Here is a 15756-nt window from a genome sequence, read left to right as displayed (position 1 = left end):
GTGTGCCAAGTCTGTATGAAGATAATCTCTATCACCATGTCCTTCCTCAGTCCTTTCTGTGATGAGCCACCTGGTCCCTTCACCACCTGGTCCCACCTGGTCCCTTCACCAGAACCATCGGGTGAAGTAATTGTCCAGTTAACCAGCTCTGCCCAGCCACCTGAACACGGAGACTTGAAGCCAGGCCGATATTATCGTTCAAGCCAATATATCAGCCAAACAGATGACTTTGTTTGACGTCATCAGTGTCTGCAATTATGCAACGGATGTGTTGCGATTTATTTATTTTTATTTTTAATTAGGGATGCAAAATATCTAATATTTACCTAATTTGAGCATGCCATTAAAAGCAACATTTCTAAGGTATTAAAAAACATTCAGATCTACAAGCTGCTCGTCACTATATGCATAGTGACCTTGTAGGATATATAGTTGTCATTATGCCAAATAATTCCTTGCCAAACACATACGTATTATGTGTTTATTTTATTGTTGACAATAGCTTTGACAATCTGGCATCGGTCGGTCTCGAAGCGACATGTTAGAAACTGAGGGTGCGTTCAGAAATACTGCACCGGAGCGCGCTCGCCTATTAGTTTGCATTGCACAGTGCACTCCGAACGCACTCCGAACGCACCCTATATATGTGTTAACCTGCATAAGCGACTGTGGCTCAAGAGGTAGAGCAGGTCGTCCAATGATCCATGGGTCGGCGGTTCGAATCCCGGCTCCTCCTGTCTACATGTCGAAGTGTCCTTGGGCAAGACACTGAACCCCAAATTGCTCCCGATGTGCTGGTTGGTACCGCCGCAATCGGTGTATGAATGTGTGTGTGAATGGGTGAATGTAATGCACAATCTATGTAAAGCGCCTTGGATAAAGGCGCTATATAAATGCACCATTTACCATTTACCATTTAAGGGCATCGTGCTCGCCCATACGCACATCTATCTACAGTACATGTACCCGCACTCCCACAAACCTGTACACACAGTATAGGCCTATATATGGATATATTTATAAAATCAGTTTGATTGGATTTGATTGATTGGATCATTAAGCCCTATAACATTTCATTTAACGTGGGGTGATGCATGTGATTGAATGGTTATCTACGAGATCTGTGTAATTCTGTTACAGTTACTGTAGTAGATATCTAATGGGAACATTGCCAGCAGTCACATGCTGACTTTCTTTGCTATTTTGATAGCGTGCAGTGCATCATGTAGAACCCCTAGCTGTTATAATACCTCCACCAGCGCAGACTGTCAGCGCAAAGGCAGATGCAGCGAGACATCTTCCTCTGCTGTTGCAGGCCCCTGCCAAATAAACAAGAGTTAAGTACTTTGCATGAAACCAATCGTTGCTAATTTGGGTGGTTGGTTTTGTGTGTGTGTGTGTGTGTGTGTGTGTGTGTGTGCGTGCGTGCGTGCGTGCGTGCGTGCGTGCGTGCGTGCGTGCGTGCGTGCGTGCGAGCTGTGTGTGTGTGGGCTGTTGACTGTGATTTGCGACTGGTGTCCCCCCAAGAGAGCGAGCCGACTCTGTAGGCAATAAGATGAGCTGCTGATTGCGTTGTTTGTTCGCCTCTCGGTGGGCCTCTTAGACAGAGACACACTGTGTGTTACTGGACAACGAGTCTGTGAAAGTACATGAAGATTACTAGGCAGAGCACAGCCCAGTCAGACCACACTGTAAACAATATTACTCACCGCACAGGTAGCCACACACACAGGACAGAGTCGAGAGGAGAGATGGAGACGGAAAAGATACAGGACCTTTCTTTCTTCCTTCCTTCCTTCCTTCCTTCCTTCCTTCCTTCCTTCCTTCTTTCCTTCCTTCCTTCCTTCCGTCCTTCCTTCATCCGCAGTGAGTAGATTATTTAAAATAGTGTAATGTAGCGCACCATGTGGATCATTTTTGTCATGACAGCATTCAAGCCAGGGAAAACACAAACACGTGAATCATTATGCAAGGATGCATACTAACATTTGTGTTTCATCAGTGGGCACTAAGTCAACACAAATGTGTTTGTTTTTCTTTGAATAAAGCTCTTTACAGAAACGGCAGGCAGTCGGCGTGTGCTAGGACTTCAGTATGAGCATACAGGGTATTGCCTGATATCACCTTCTGTCTTCTTACCCAGCGTTTGAATGTCCAAGTAGTGAGTGAGCATGTGGTGGAACATAACTAGATTAACTCAAGTACTGTACTTAAAGATAGGGTAAGTGATATATGTTTAGGTTAAAACAAAAAGTGTATTTTAATGCCTTTACCTACTTGGGCTCTCGACGCCGAGATCATCTTTGGACGTCTTTTTAATATGAATTGATTACGCTTCACAACTCTGTTCTGTACGCGCTCGTAACACTCTGGTTCCGGTGCGATGATGTAAACAGGGAAAAAAGAAACCGGGAGTGAAATGTCTGCTGGCTTATGCTGTCTATGGGAATAGAGATTTTTAGAATCCTAATATCTCAGATTCTTCTTCCAGGCTGAGTTTTGGATCAAAACAAGCTTGATTTGCGGCTCATTTCTATATGATCGTTGGTTACAAGATGTATGTTTTGAATTAAATTACATTCACGTTACATATCGATTTTACACTTCCTGTTTCTCAGTTTCCGAGAGATACGGCTTTCAAAATAAGACGGTTATAAGATTGAAGTGAACTGGGCAGCCGTGGCAATGGCAGTGTTGGCTGCGAATGAGTTAATACTTCCAGTGTCCGGGAAGCTCAGTCGGGTTCAATCCTGGGCACCGCCAGCTCAGCGTATGAGCCGGGAGCTGATGGTAGGTGTTGCGCTCCACCTCAGCAATCCATCTCCCAGGGGTCTAGACTAGAGCATATATAGACCATATTCACATGGCAGCCATTAAGTTAGCCATACATTTAACAGCAGGAGCAGATACTGACAATTAACCTGTCCAACCTCCTTACTTCACTAGCTCTCAGTAGCAAATATAATACTTTTTACACCTCCAATTAGTATACTTTGTATTACAAAACATACTTACATTAACGATATAAGTCCTATATTTTGTCTCTTCGAAAATAGCTGATCTACAAGCTTGTAGAACTGCTATTTTGCAAAAAATAAATTGACAAATTCAGAAAATCGGAGGATGTTTAATGTTGTATATTGTGGTCTTTTTCAACCTATCGTCATATAATTGATCCTCACTAATGCTCATAATAATGTACCATTTTTGTCTACTCACTGTGTCTCAGAGGAGGGCTGTGGAGTGTGGACAGTTCAGAAGCCCACCTACCAGTGTCATCATCGATGGGGAATCCAAGCTAATAGAAACTGTAGGCTTTCTATTACTGGCAAGTTAGCTGCATGCTATAATGTTCTCACGCTAATAATTAAGCCTAAAATAAAAATGTAACTCAATCTGCATAATAATGATGTCACTGGTAGGTGCATGGGTTTCTGAAGTGTCCACAGCCCTGCTCTGACACACATGCAGAGTAGATTTTTTAAAATTACATGAAGATAGGTTGAAAATAAATGGGTGAAGTCGTCCTTTAAGTAAAATATTTAAATTCACCACTGGCAATGAGGCTATGTTTGATACATGCATGCTGGGAACCCTGTTGTGCATGCCACACAGTGAGCTAATCTTTGACATGGCAGAGGAGGCCTGTTGTTCTAAAGCTTCCTAAATCCCTACTTTGTGATTTCGGGAGTTTACTCTAATTGACATCCAACCATGGGCTTCTTGGACAGCTTGCTGGCGTCAGCCCAAGTGTGGCTGCCTGGCAGTGCCTGTGCATTGTAGTGCTGTCGCACAAGCACCAAGAGCACTTTGTTTTCATTCTCTGCAAAGCTTTTAGGCCAATACTCTTCCTCCTCCTGGTTCGGACAGGCTTCCGGAACTATAGTTCTGACTGAGAGTCAGGACATCTGGATGTGCACGAGTTCTAAGGAAACGTTCTGTCGAGACCTCCCATCAATTTGTAGTTAAATCACCTCCCTTGTTCAGACGTCGGACGAAAGAGCATGTTGAGAGCAGACAAACCTATACTGTACCTATTAGCTATAAGAGAATGTCGTTCATTTGGTGAAGTGCTAAATAACTTTTATAGTCTATGTACGAAACTATATAAGATTGCTCGCGGGTTTGATTATGTAGCAGCAATATTTTGAAGTTGATGCCTTTTGCCTGGGCTATACCCACTCTTCTTGTATGAATGTGCATCAAGACATGCTTGCCCATGGCCATTTTGTTTTGCCTTTTCCCCCCAGAATGCGGGAGAGGGACCTGCGGAGCATGTGCAGACAGATGCTGCTGGTGACCGTCTGCTTGGTGACTCTGTGGGGCCAGCTGACCAACGCGTCGTCACACAGAAGTCACATAGGTACATACATACTATTTTTATGTATTTGATGTATTTACCATGTTTTTTGTTCTTGCGTACTGTAAATCGTTCTGGATTAAGAGCGTCTGCTAAATGGGAACGTTTGCTGAGCCCCAATTCTCTACGTCCGTATTCACACAGGTGTAAGGTTTGGTGCATGGTTTCTACATTTTTAACCAACGGTTTACGTGTCCTAAAAAACCCACAAGATGGCCCCTTTCCCTATTGTATTGTCATCGTTTGCCCATATGGGCTTCCGTAGCCACTGTCTAGAATCAAGATCGTCCCTCTGTGCCAGAGTTGATCCGCCACACTCTGAATAACACGTGTCTGATATGCTCGTGGATCGCAGTGATATTACGTATTACATAAGTATCTGACATGCAGTGACGGATCAACCCCTCTCAAGGCCCTGGCGCTTCACCAAATCAAAAGGCCATACAGATTCAGCCAATTAATTAACATGCATGCGCTTCGCCGTTTAGCGCATATCCACTACTGCCTGCGCTGCCCACTGACACACAAGACACAGCCGCACTGGGCACAGCCTTTCCAACTTCAGTCTCTGCTAAACTATTACAGTATGTAAGGACTAGGAGATTACTTTATGGTTATTAATACAGTCATTAACAAGAAATATGCATGGCAATGATGAGATAGGGAAAAAACGATGCTGTTTCATGTATTTTCTTATACTGTATTCAACAGCCAAACAGCTGATTGATGGACCACGCACATCATACCTTCCTGAAAAAAGCTATTCAGGTCCTGAATAGCTTACAAGCGAAACAAAAAGCTGCCTGCTTAATAGGAGAATGTATACAGAACCGGACGGTTGAGAAAGACTTTGAAAAGCTCCACTTCTGGTGTTAATACCGTTTTTCAGATTTACTAAAGTCACCATAACTGTTCTGGCAAGACTGGCAACTGGTCCACTCAACTATCTCCAATTTTCCCGAAAAATAATTAGCCTATATCTACAAGCTCCATTAGCAGGCAGCAGCATGTTTTGTCTAAATTGTCTTTGTGGCCAACAAATGTCAACAGCACTGTTTGCAAATGTAGCTACATTTGCAAACAGTGCTGTTGACCATGTTGTTACATGGTCCATATAATAATGTGTGCACCAACAGACAATGCCAATATGCTATATTAATATTAGAACGTTTTAAAGACTATTGACGACAATGCAACCAAGTTGTGGGTGCAACGTCACTGAAAACTTTCATAATAGCAATTACATTAATTTACTCACGAGTGCTGAAATCGTGAAATGGAGGATGTAAGAACACACTTTTGTTGCATTAGAGCAGGGTAAATATGAAGTTTTGCGCCAAGGTCTTGTGTTTATATTCCTCTTACATAGGCTGTAGGCTATGTTATTGTCGCAACAACACACGTTGGTCGGTCTGAGAGAGGGGGCCTTCCTGAGCGAGGGGGCTTCTGACGGCGTCGCTTACTCGCTTCCCCTCTGTCGGAGGAGGAAGCGACGCGCAGCCGTCGGAAACCCCCCCAAGCCGACTGCCCCCCCCCCTTGCTGCTAGTATAAGGCTGCTACAGAAACTGTCAGACGAGAAGACCAAAAACACTAGCGGGGGTTCCTGTGTTGCGTTATATTTTTCGACAGAAGCAACAGCTGAACCTATTGTCTCGTACCAGGCCCTGCAAGCTTCGGGCCCTGGCGCTTAAGCTCCACCTAGTTCCATTGTTAATCCGGCTCTGCTGACATGGTGTCAGAAATGAGTCAAGAACAAACCAAACCAGGCCTGGGCCGTGACTCAGCGGTCCAGGCACCTTGGCTGGTAGTCTGAGTCTGGCAGTGTGCCGCGGGTTCGACTCCCGATCCCGACGGCCTTTACTGCATGTCACTCCCCCATCTCTCTCCCCCATTTCCTGTCAGCCTACTGTCTGTCCCTCTATAAATAAAAATCACACCCGTGTGAACTGAGTGGTGCTACACCCCCCCCCCCCCCCCCCCCCCCCCCCTCCTCTCTCTCTCTCTCGCTCTCATTAGCAGGCAACAGTGCAGCACTATTTCTCTCTCTCTGTTTCTGGCACGACAGCGCCCCTACTGGTACTCATGAGTCACACATGAGTCACACACAAACATAGGTTAACACGAGTCACATATAGGTGTCACACGGACACGTACATTGCTGTTCCTTGGAGTGGTTGCACCACTCAAAAAAAAACATTAAAAAAGAACAAACCAAACCAAACAAAATGAACGCATGCATAAACAAGGACGTCGAGAGCATGGCAGCAGAAAGATCATCTCATCTGTTCATGTTATGACTAGCCTCGGGACAGTCACACAGTCAACCTCGCACTACACGTGTGTTACAGCCTGAATGTTTACGTTGTAGGACGGGGCTGTGCACCCAAAATATATAGCGGATCTACAAACTTTACAGCGCGGCCGTCCGCTGTACGGCAAGGTATAACTCCAGCTTGGGAGCGTAGCTGTTCTCACATTTCATTTTATAGCACCATCGTCGAGTTTGCGGCTGACAGTGGCTGGCTGATAGGAATACTTTGGCATATCACCCAAACTTAGTGGAAATCCAACGTGTTCCCATAGCGGGGGTGTCGCATTACACTTAGTTTGAGACCAGTCTCCAGCTGTTGGACGCTGCCATTCTCTCTACTGCTTCCATAACAATAATCAACCGTAAAACCGTACAACCCTACAATTGGTGCACATAATGTTCACACCTCAGAGCTGCTTATAAGAGCCACAGTTAATTTTGTCGCTGTAGTGAGAAACATAATAATAATAATAATGATAATAATAATAACCTTAAAACATATTCCAGAGATGAATGCCCTGTTTTATACCATGTCATAATGTCATTGTAAGGCCAAATTCGTGAAAATAGCTGAACTATAAGAGATTCTAGATCTGCTGTTTTGGCTATTTTTGGCTATATTAATTTTGCTTATAATGACAAAAATAGGGGCGCCACTTTGAAAGCGTGTTTCTTTCCCTTCTGATTAACAACATCTTATTGCAGTATAAACTGGCTCTTAAAGGAGCATTCAGTGATTTGGGTGATTTGGAAAAAAACCCCGGTCCACCCGGTAACAAGATGTGCACATGCACACGCTCTACAGTGGGGGAAGTACAACAGACCAACAGCACGTGCACCAAGGCCCGCCCCACTCGATCATGATTGGAGGAAGGCCCCTCTCATCCTGATTGGATGAAGGCTTTGCCACCCAAAGCCCAAACCGAAACTAGGGTTTTTTGACCCCAGGGGCTCACTGGGGACAGGGAGTAACTCCTTATATGGTCAGCACACTTTATAGTAGGGAGGATTATTAAATAAGAAAAAATAAGTGATATTTGAATTAAGTGAAATCACTGAATATACCTTTAAACTGATTGCATGTAATGTTATACTGCACTATTGGGGGCAAAAAACACAGTGGTTTCTTACAATAATTACATTATGCTGCACACATAGCCTATAATTGTCACGATCCGTGACCTGTTCTGTCACCCTGATGTGTTTCCCTATGTTCCTTGTTTTGGGTTTTACTTTTGTGTACTTAAGTTTTATTTTGTAGTATCTAGTGTCTCTTGGTTTCCTGTGTTGCCCATGTTTACCTGCCTAACCCTGTGATTAGTGTAGTGTTCTCCTCCTGTGTCATGTTAGTCTCCCAGCCAATAGGCCTATCTCACAGCCCGCTTTCCACGCCCACTTCCGGTAAATAGTGGTGTCTTTAACATGAGCATTTACACGTTTTTTTCTCTGGAGAATCTAAGTACATTTTCTAATGTAAAAATGTGACAGACCAATATTATTATGAAGCAAACAAGATGGTAAATCAGGTCGAACAGATAGAACAAACCTTACCTTGAGAAAACAAAAGTTGTAGACTTCTTAAATTACCTCTGTTAACATGTAGCGTCTATGGAGTGACGTCACGCTATCACCACTAACCCCGAAAGGGGGCGTATTTAGGGGGGCGGGGAAATTCTGTGAGATAGGCTTATCCCTGTGTTGATTTGTCTGTTGTGTCTAGTTAGTCCTTGTCTATTTATATACCCTTGTGTTTTCAGTTCCTTGCTGGTTCGTTGTTTACATGTTGCCTGTGAGTATTTGTAACCAGTTTCCTTGTATGTTTCAAGCCCCTAGTTTTCCCAGTATAGTTGTCCCTGTGTTCCTTGTGTGCCTAGTGTTCTACTGCCTCTACCGTTTTTGACCTTGCCTGTACCTGGATTTAGATTTTGCCTGCTCCTCCTATTTGTTTTGCAATAAACCACTGAACCTGACTTTCCCTGCCTCTGCCTCTCATCCTGCATTTGGGTCCTACACTAAACCTGACTCACACCGTGACAATAATAAACATAAGTGGGCTATCATGAATTAAATTATGAATTTATTCATAGCATTTCCAATATTATCAATTAACAATTGATAAATATGCACAGGCGCGCTATATGAATATGTTACAAGTTGGGTTCTATACAGACCTCACTGTACATAAAATGTCTCCACTAACTATACTAATAACGTGTGCACATGTCTTTATGTTCAGTGGACTATAAGACCTATCTATCATATATGCTGTCACAGTATGTTGCGCTTCCTGAACCTTGGTAAAGACTCTGCCATCATTAGCAAGCCTTTATAAGCAGACTACTACAACTTACTACAATGAATGAAGTTGGGAGAATCAGTCGGTTGGAAGGTGCGAAAAAAGGTTGCTGACAAAAAGCACCTGAGAGCCGCAACACCAACGGATGGCTACTTTAGGGCTTTGCAACCAGGGTTGTGGAAGTGTTGAGTCAAAGGTGGGCTCACCTTGACTTCTGTGCCAGGGGATTTTCACACAGTTTACTGTAAAGAGTAAATATAATCACCCTGCAGCCTGCAGGTCTACTGGGTGGCAAACTGTGCGTGCGTGCGTGCGTGCGTGCGTGCGTGCGTGCGTGTCTGACAGTCGGTGGTGGACAAGTACTATGTATGTCCTCAATTACAATTTACTCAAGTACTTCGACTCCACTACATCTCAGAGGCATATATTTTACTTTTTACTCCACTACAATTATTTGAAAACTTTAGTTACTATAGTTATTTTAGATTTTTAACATGTATACAGAACCCCTATTAAATTTAAGCTTGTGGATCCGCTAATTTCTGGAAAAAATGATTTGCACATTTTTGTGAATGTTCATACTTTTATTCGGATAAAATAAGAACATTTTGCTGCCAGTTGTATACTGGGACTTTTACTTTGAGGTACTGTCTTGCTAAAATTGACTTGAGTAAAAGAAAATTGGACAACTTCTGCAGCACGGCTGACAGTTGGCTTGGGGGGGGGGGGGGGGGGGGGGATGTCTCCACGTTAACTGCAAAAACAAAAACATGAACAGCAAAGGAACTTTGATAAGATAAGATATCAGAAACCCAAGGCTATAGAGACAAGCCCAGGGAGAGAGATAAACATCACCAGCCAGCGCATCATCACGGTCGGGGCTGAAACCTCGTATATTCTAAACTGTTACTTTTCAGGAAATGGAAAAAAAGAATAACCTCTGTTGCAATGGAGTTATTCTTTAGCCACAAAACCCACAGACACAATTTCCAAATGTTTTATCATTTTGGGGCTGATCGTTATTTAAGGGGTTATACAACTTTAATTTGTTGAATTTTGTATTTAAAAAACTTGTTTTTCATAGTGTTTTACTCCCCTATCTGTATCAACTTTACCCTGTGGTGAGTCGACATGGTATCTCCCACTGACGTTTAACGTCCCAGATACTAGTCGTTCATTGGACGTGCATGCACAGCCACCTACGGACACTATATTCGCGTCCCCGGGCCGGGACGCGAATATTGTAGGAAATGGTCTCTTATGAATAAAATATTAGTGACGAAGAAAGAATCGCATTTGAGATCGGTATGCAGAAAAGTACATTTAAATTGTATATTTAAATTGAAGAGTGTCCTTACAGCGGCTGTCGGCTATGGACACACACGCTAAATTTGATATAGTATTGCTGCCTGCGGTCTACAAAAAGACGGAAAGTTACGTGCAAAACTTTTAGCCTGCTAGACGAGCTGTTGCTCCCCGACCCATGAGCCGTGGGCTCATTGGCACCCGGTGGGCATCCACAACATGGGTTAACGTCTGTCACAGGCTCATAATATTCCTCAGTCTGTACAGGAAAGACACTGCCTATCTTTCATAAATAAATATAAAAGTGCACCTTTATTCTCACATCACCGGCAGGTAACCTACATTGATGGGAACCGGCGTCTCTATGTTCACTTCCTTCACCCCTGGTTTGGCAATAATTGTATAATCCAGATTTATCTGATGGGTCGAGCCACCAGTGGGTCGTACCATTTATCTGATGGGTCGAGCCACCAGTGGGTCGTACCATTTATCTGATGGGTCGAGCCACCAGTGGGTCGTAGCCTGATGGGTCGAGCCACCAGTGGGTCGTAGCCAGATACAACAAGGTGGCGGGAGAAAGAGAAACGTTTTGGAAACCATCAGCAACACGGAAGAGCCACATCATGAACTGATTTTGCTGCTCATAAACGATATAGCAGGAATTAATAGCTGGTACATAGCGGGTGGCTCTTTAAGCTGTCATGGGTGGATCCATATACAGCACAACAGCTGGGAAGGAGGTAGGAGCTCGAGATAAATAAAAAAGAAGACAAAAGAAATCACGCCACTGTTTTTGCGATGATTAGATTAATATGAAAACTAGATCATACTGGGGGGGGGGGGGGGGGGGGGGGGTGACGATCAGTCCCTTTTAACCACTTTAACCATTATTTTAAATAGCCGATCTACAAGGTACTCGGTGCCGCACTACGAGCTTGTAGATCTGCTATTTTGTTAAACCGTGAAAATGTGGCGCAAATCTTTGAATATATATGGAATCTGGTCTCAGTCCTAAATGGCAATGGGTTAATATACCCGATCTACAAGACTGATGACACATCAAGTCGTGACACGCTGTGGGCTTTTAGAACAGCTATTTTAACTATACTTTTCAGCGACACTTTCTGCACGACAAAAACATGAAATGTTGAAACTGGGAGATACAAGGTTTCTGCCCGACGACAGCACCAATAGAACAGGTTGCTGTGTTGTCTTCTGGGGATGTTTCCCCAACCAGGGACAAGCAGAAGGTTAAAGGAAGACAGGGGGGGAATAAAACAGCAGAATTCATTCAATCAACTTTTTTATTGTTTTTGTTTACTGCCAGCACAAATGGAAGACCTTTGCTTCTCACTACGGGCTACTTTTCTTGTGGGAACAACAAGTACAACATGGATGTATTGAATAGGGCTGCAACCAACAAGCAATTAGTATAGTTCATAGTATTTCTGATTAATCTGTGATTAATATAATCCATAGTTATCGCAAACTAAGGTATTAGCATGATTGCAAAGGCTAGCACTATTAGAAAAATATATACAAGATACATAACTAAACCAATTACAAAAACAACCCCCTGAATGATTAATTGATTATTAAATGAATGGTTTAACCCCTATACTGTAGATACATAATTTTCTTGAATCTGCTTTCTCTGCGGTTACTGTACTGTATATTCTTGCACCATCAATACCATTGTGCAACAATGCTGATATATTGGTGGGAAAAACCAGGAGGCATCCAATCCTAGCCTAGAGGGCCAGCCCGTCTCAGTCTCTCCCCGGACTGGACCAACACTTAGGCAATCATGCAGCCCTGTCCCCAAGCTACGGAGGTCAAGTCAAGGTGGGTCCAGTAAACAAACCTCTTTAGCCCCTCTGTTTATGGAGGTGGGGGCCCTGGACAGAGCAATTGAACCTTTCACCGTACACTGATGAGAGCACGCTGAGCGCCCAGCACACACATAACCCCCTGTAATAAGACTACTGCATCCCCCAGAGCTCCATTCACATTCATTAGCTATTCATGAAAGAGTGCAGAGTGGGAGTGAGAATGTGGCTCTGATCTGAAGAGAAAGAGTTAGAAAAGGAGTATGACAAAGTGAGAGGCATAACAGGAACCATTAGTTGTTACCAACGGTGTGATTTTAGACTGATGATGCAGCACATCAAAATGCATGAATATGGAATATTGGACTATATTTTAGCATCCCAGTCTGTTAGTCACAGAGGACGATTTCCCTGTCTGTTTGAGTTAAGTACAATCTTTTTGACCTTTTAGGCCTATCTCACACTGTCTAATTTAAGAGGAAATAAGTCAAATCTCTCATTTAATGCTGAAATGCACAGGGGAGATACTACCCATTCGGGCTGCAGGACGAAACGTAACAACAGCACTGTTTTCTTGAGATGGAAACAAACTGTTTTAGCTTCAGTACTCCTTTTCCTTCCTGATCAAATCGAAGCAGGCCTATTCCCATTTAATGACGTGTTACGTCATTTTCTGTGTTGCATTCTCAGCCGCCAACGGCACTACCGCTGAGCTCCTCAAATGCTAACGTTAATAATCTTATTGCACTGTGCATTTAAACACACACACTATCACTGCTAATTGTTATCTCCCTACTTTGGCAGCAACTCTTTCCGATCTAAAGTTTTAGAGCAATTTCTATGTATAGCCCTCTATACATAGAAATTGCTCTAAAAATGTACATGCATAAAGTGAATGGCAAATCGAGTGGCAAATTGAGTGGCAAAGTGAGTGGTTTAATGCAATCAAATAGGACTTTTTGATTGCATTTTCCATTTTCTATGGGATGTCAAGCCAGAAAGTAGTAGGTGTTCCCGCAGAACTTCCAGGGATGATGATGCATGCCACGTGCATACCTTTGTGTTTAAGTATTGCGAAATTAAATTAATGACATTTATTGGGAATTGTTTTTAATCTTATCATTAGCCTACAAATAAGAAATGGTGTGAAAGAGTTGCAATCAGTGCCTCCTGAGCAGATTTATTTAACTGTTATTAAACTGTGGCCATAACATTTCAAGTCCAATTTGGATGTCATATAAATTTATATCCTATTCAAATAAGTATTGCTTCTTATTCAATAACACACAACGTTTGCCAATGGTTATATAATAAAAGTAAAATTAATTCTCCATTTTCCACTATCTCTCACTTTAGTACCTCTATCTATTGTACCTCATCTTCAACGGGGGGCTGGGACCCCTGGGGGGCATTAAGCTATGTAGAGTCTACAGACAGAGAGAGAGAAATTGGAAGAAGTACTTAGAATATTTAGAATGTGTTTAAAACTCTCGCACGCACGCACGCACGCACGCACGCACGCACGCACGCACGCACGCTTTGCTTACTTACTTGCTTATGGCAGTCCATCGATGTCGATGATGACACACACACACACACACACACACACACACACACACACACACACACACACACACACACACACACACCCCTTTCTTTATTTTTAGTTGAATTCTATGCAAATAGAATACTTTTTACAGCGTGGCCAAAGGCCAAGCTGTCTAGAACTGTATGTACTAAAAAGTAGACCAGTCACAGCTCGTGCCAGTTTAGGCAAAATTCAGACAAACATGTTGAGGACAATTAATAAAGTAACAATGGACTGAAGGACAACTCCTTACTGTTGGTTAATAACTTTACTAGAGTGGTGCCCGTTGGGCACTGGCTTACTTGGAACGATGCAAGTTGGAAATGCATGCTTCACCCAGTTATTATGTCTGTGTCCCGTTTATGCCCATACATGGAGTTCTTTGTCAGAACATATACTCCAAATATGGAGTATATGCAGATCATTGTGATGTCAGAACAGGCCAGCTCCATATATGGAGATGTCCAGAGCCTGCGCAGGGGCCCTGTCCTTGCAGGCAGAGGCTTTTGTGCTGGTTCTGGACAACCGGCGATCCGACGGACTTGACACCGGGCACTGCACTCCCTGTGGTGGTTTGGAGCGCGTGTCAGAGTTGAAGTCGGTGGGGCGAACGGTTCTCCAGTTATGTGGATTACAGATGTACAGTACGTACACCCAGAGACGTGATGCAATCAGCACCGGGATTTCTTTCAAAATAACAGCTCGGAGTGCTGCGCAGATATGGCCGCTTTTACTCTGTCCGTTCCGGACAAAAAACTGGAGAAATACTTTTGCTTGCTTAATTACCTCGCTATCATTACGATAAAGTCGCTGAATAATCCCTTGCGTTCATATTTTGAACGAGAGGCATGTTGAAGTCAGTAATTAAAGGACAACTTTAGTTTTTTTCAACCAAGGTTCATGTTTTAGGTTGTTATTAAAGAAACTAAAAGATGAGTGTTATTTATTTTTTCATTTGCTGCTTTCTTTCGTTTTAGGGATTTTAGCTGTTTTTGACAGGGGGCGGGGGCATTCGAGCATGGGGCTAAATATGTATTTTTTTACAACATTTTATAGCGATTTATTTTTTAATTATTTACTATAGTCCTAATAAACCCCAGGAAATTTCATCTGGCCACAAAACATCACGAGATCTACTGAATGTGTCAAACTGACATTGAGCCTATGACACACAGTGTGGCTTCCCCCCAGTAGGTTACCTTCAAATTCAGTAGATCCTGTGATTTATTTGTGGCCAGATGTAATTTCCTGGGGTTTATTAGGACTATAGTAAATAATAAAAAAATAAATCTCCATAATATTTTGTAAAAAAATACATATTTAGCACCATGCTTGAATGCCCCCGCCCCCCTGTAAAAAACAGCTAAAATCCCTAAAACGAAAGAAAGCAGCAAATGAAAAAAAAATAACACTTATCTTTTACTTTCTCTAATAACATCCTAAAACATGAACCTTGGTTGAAAAAAAACTAAAGTTGTCCTTTAACACTTTGATTGCTACAAGATCTCGACAGGCCTATTTGGATGTTGCTACCGTTTAACATTGCACAAAGGCCTTGGTCGGGGGCCCACAGCAAAATGTTCTCTTATAGCGAGAATCACACGCATACATCAAAAGAAAGCTGAACTTGTCCACTTCAATTTAAAAAATACATTTTGATTTTACCATGTTCCATTCTGGAGATATTGACCTTTTTGCAACACCTGCATTTGCCTGGAAGTGGTTATCTTGAACAGCGAGCAGAGTTATGGATGGTTTAAAGTCAGAGACATTGACAGGCAGATATAAAATTGAACCCAATAAATATCCTATACATCCTATACACCGAATGAAAGCCCTGAATGTGTACTTTTACGAGGAAAAGAGTAAACATTGATCCCATGTACAGTTAGACAGTAATTGGTTATTGAATGCAGCTTGTGCCCACCAGATAACTTCAGAGAAGACATGGACGTGAACTCCTCAATATTCACAAAATAAGGCCTATAGCGACATATAAATACTATATACCGTATGAAACAGAAGACTCTCTGCTTTCATAAGAAAAAAACTTCTACTGTAGTAAT

General features: G+C 42.7%; 1 protein-coding gene across 1 annotated transcript in view; it reads left to right on the top strand.

The window, feature by feature from the left end:
• tafa3a (TAFA chemokine like family member 3a) overlaps nucleotides 1-15756 on the top strand; it is a 155702-nt gene that overhangs the window by 80393 nt on the left and 59553 nt on the right. The window contains exon 2 of the mRNA XM_079509235.1: nucleotides 4251-4363. Within this exon, the coding sequence (XP_079365361.1) occupies nucleotides 4252-4363 (112 nt within the window). The 5' untranslated portion in view covers nucleotide 4251. The remainder of the gene's footprint in view (nucleotides 1-4250; nucleotides 4364-15756) is intronic.

Source organism: Electrona antarctica (assembly GCF_951216825.1).
Source record: "Electrona antarctica genome assembly, chromosome: 9".
Lineage (NCBI taxonomy): Eukaryota > Metazoa > Chordata > Actinopteri > Myctophiformes > Myctophidae > Electrona > Electrona antarctica.
The sequence above is the reverse complement of the archived record's forward strand: the minus strand, read 5'-3'. Positions and strand labels throughout refer to the sequence as shown.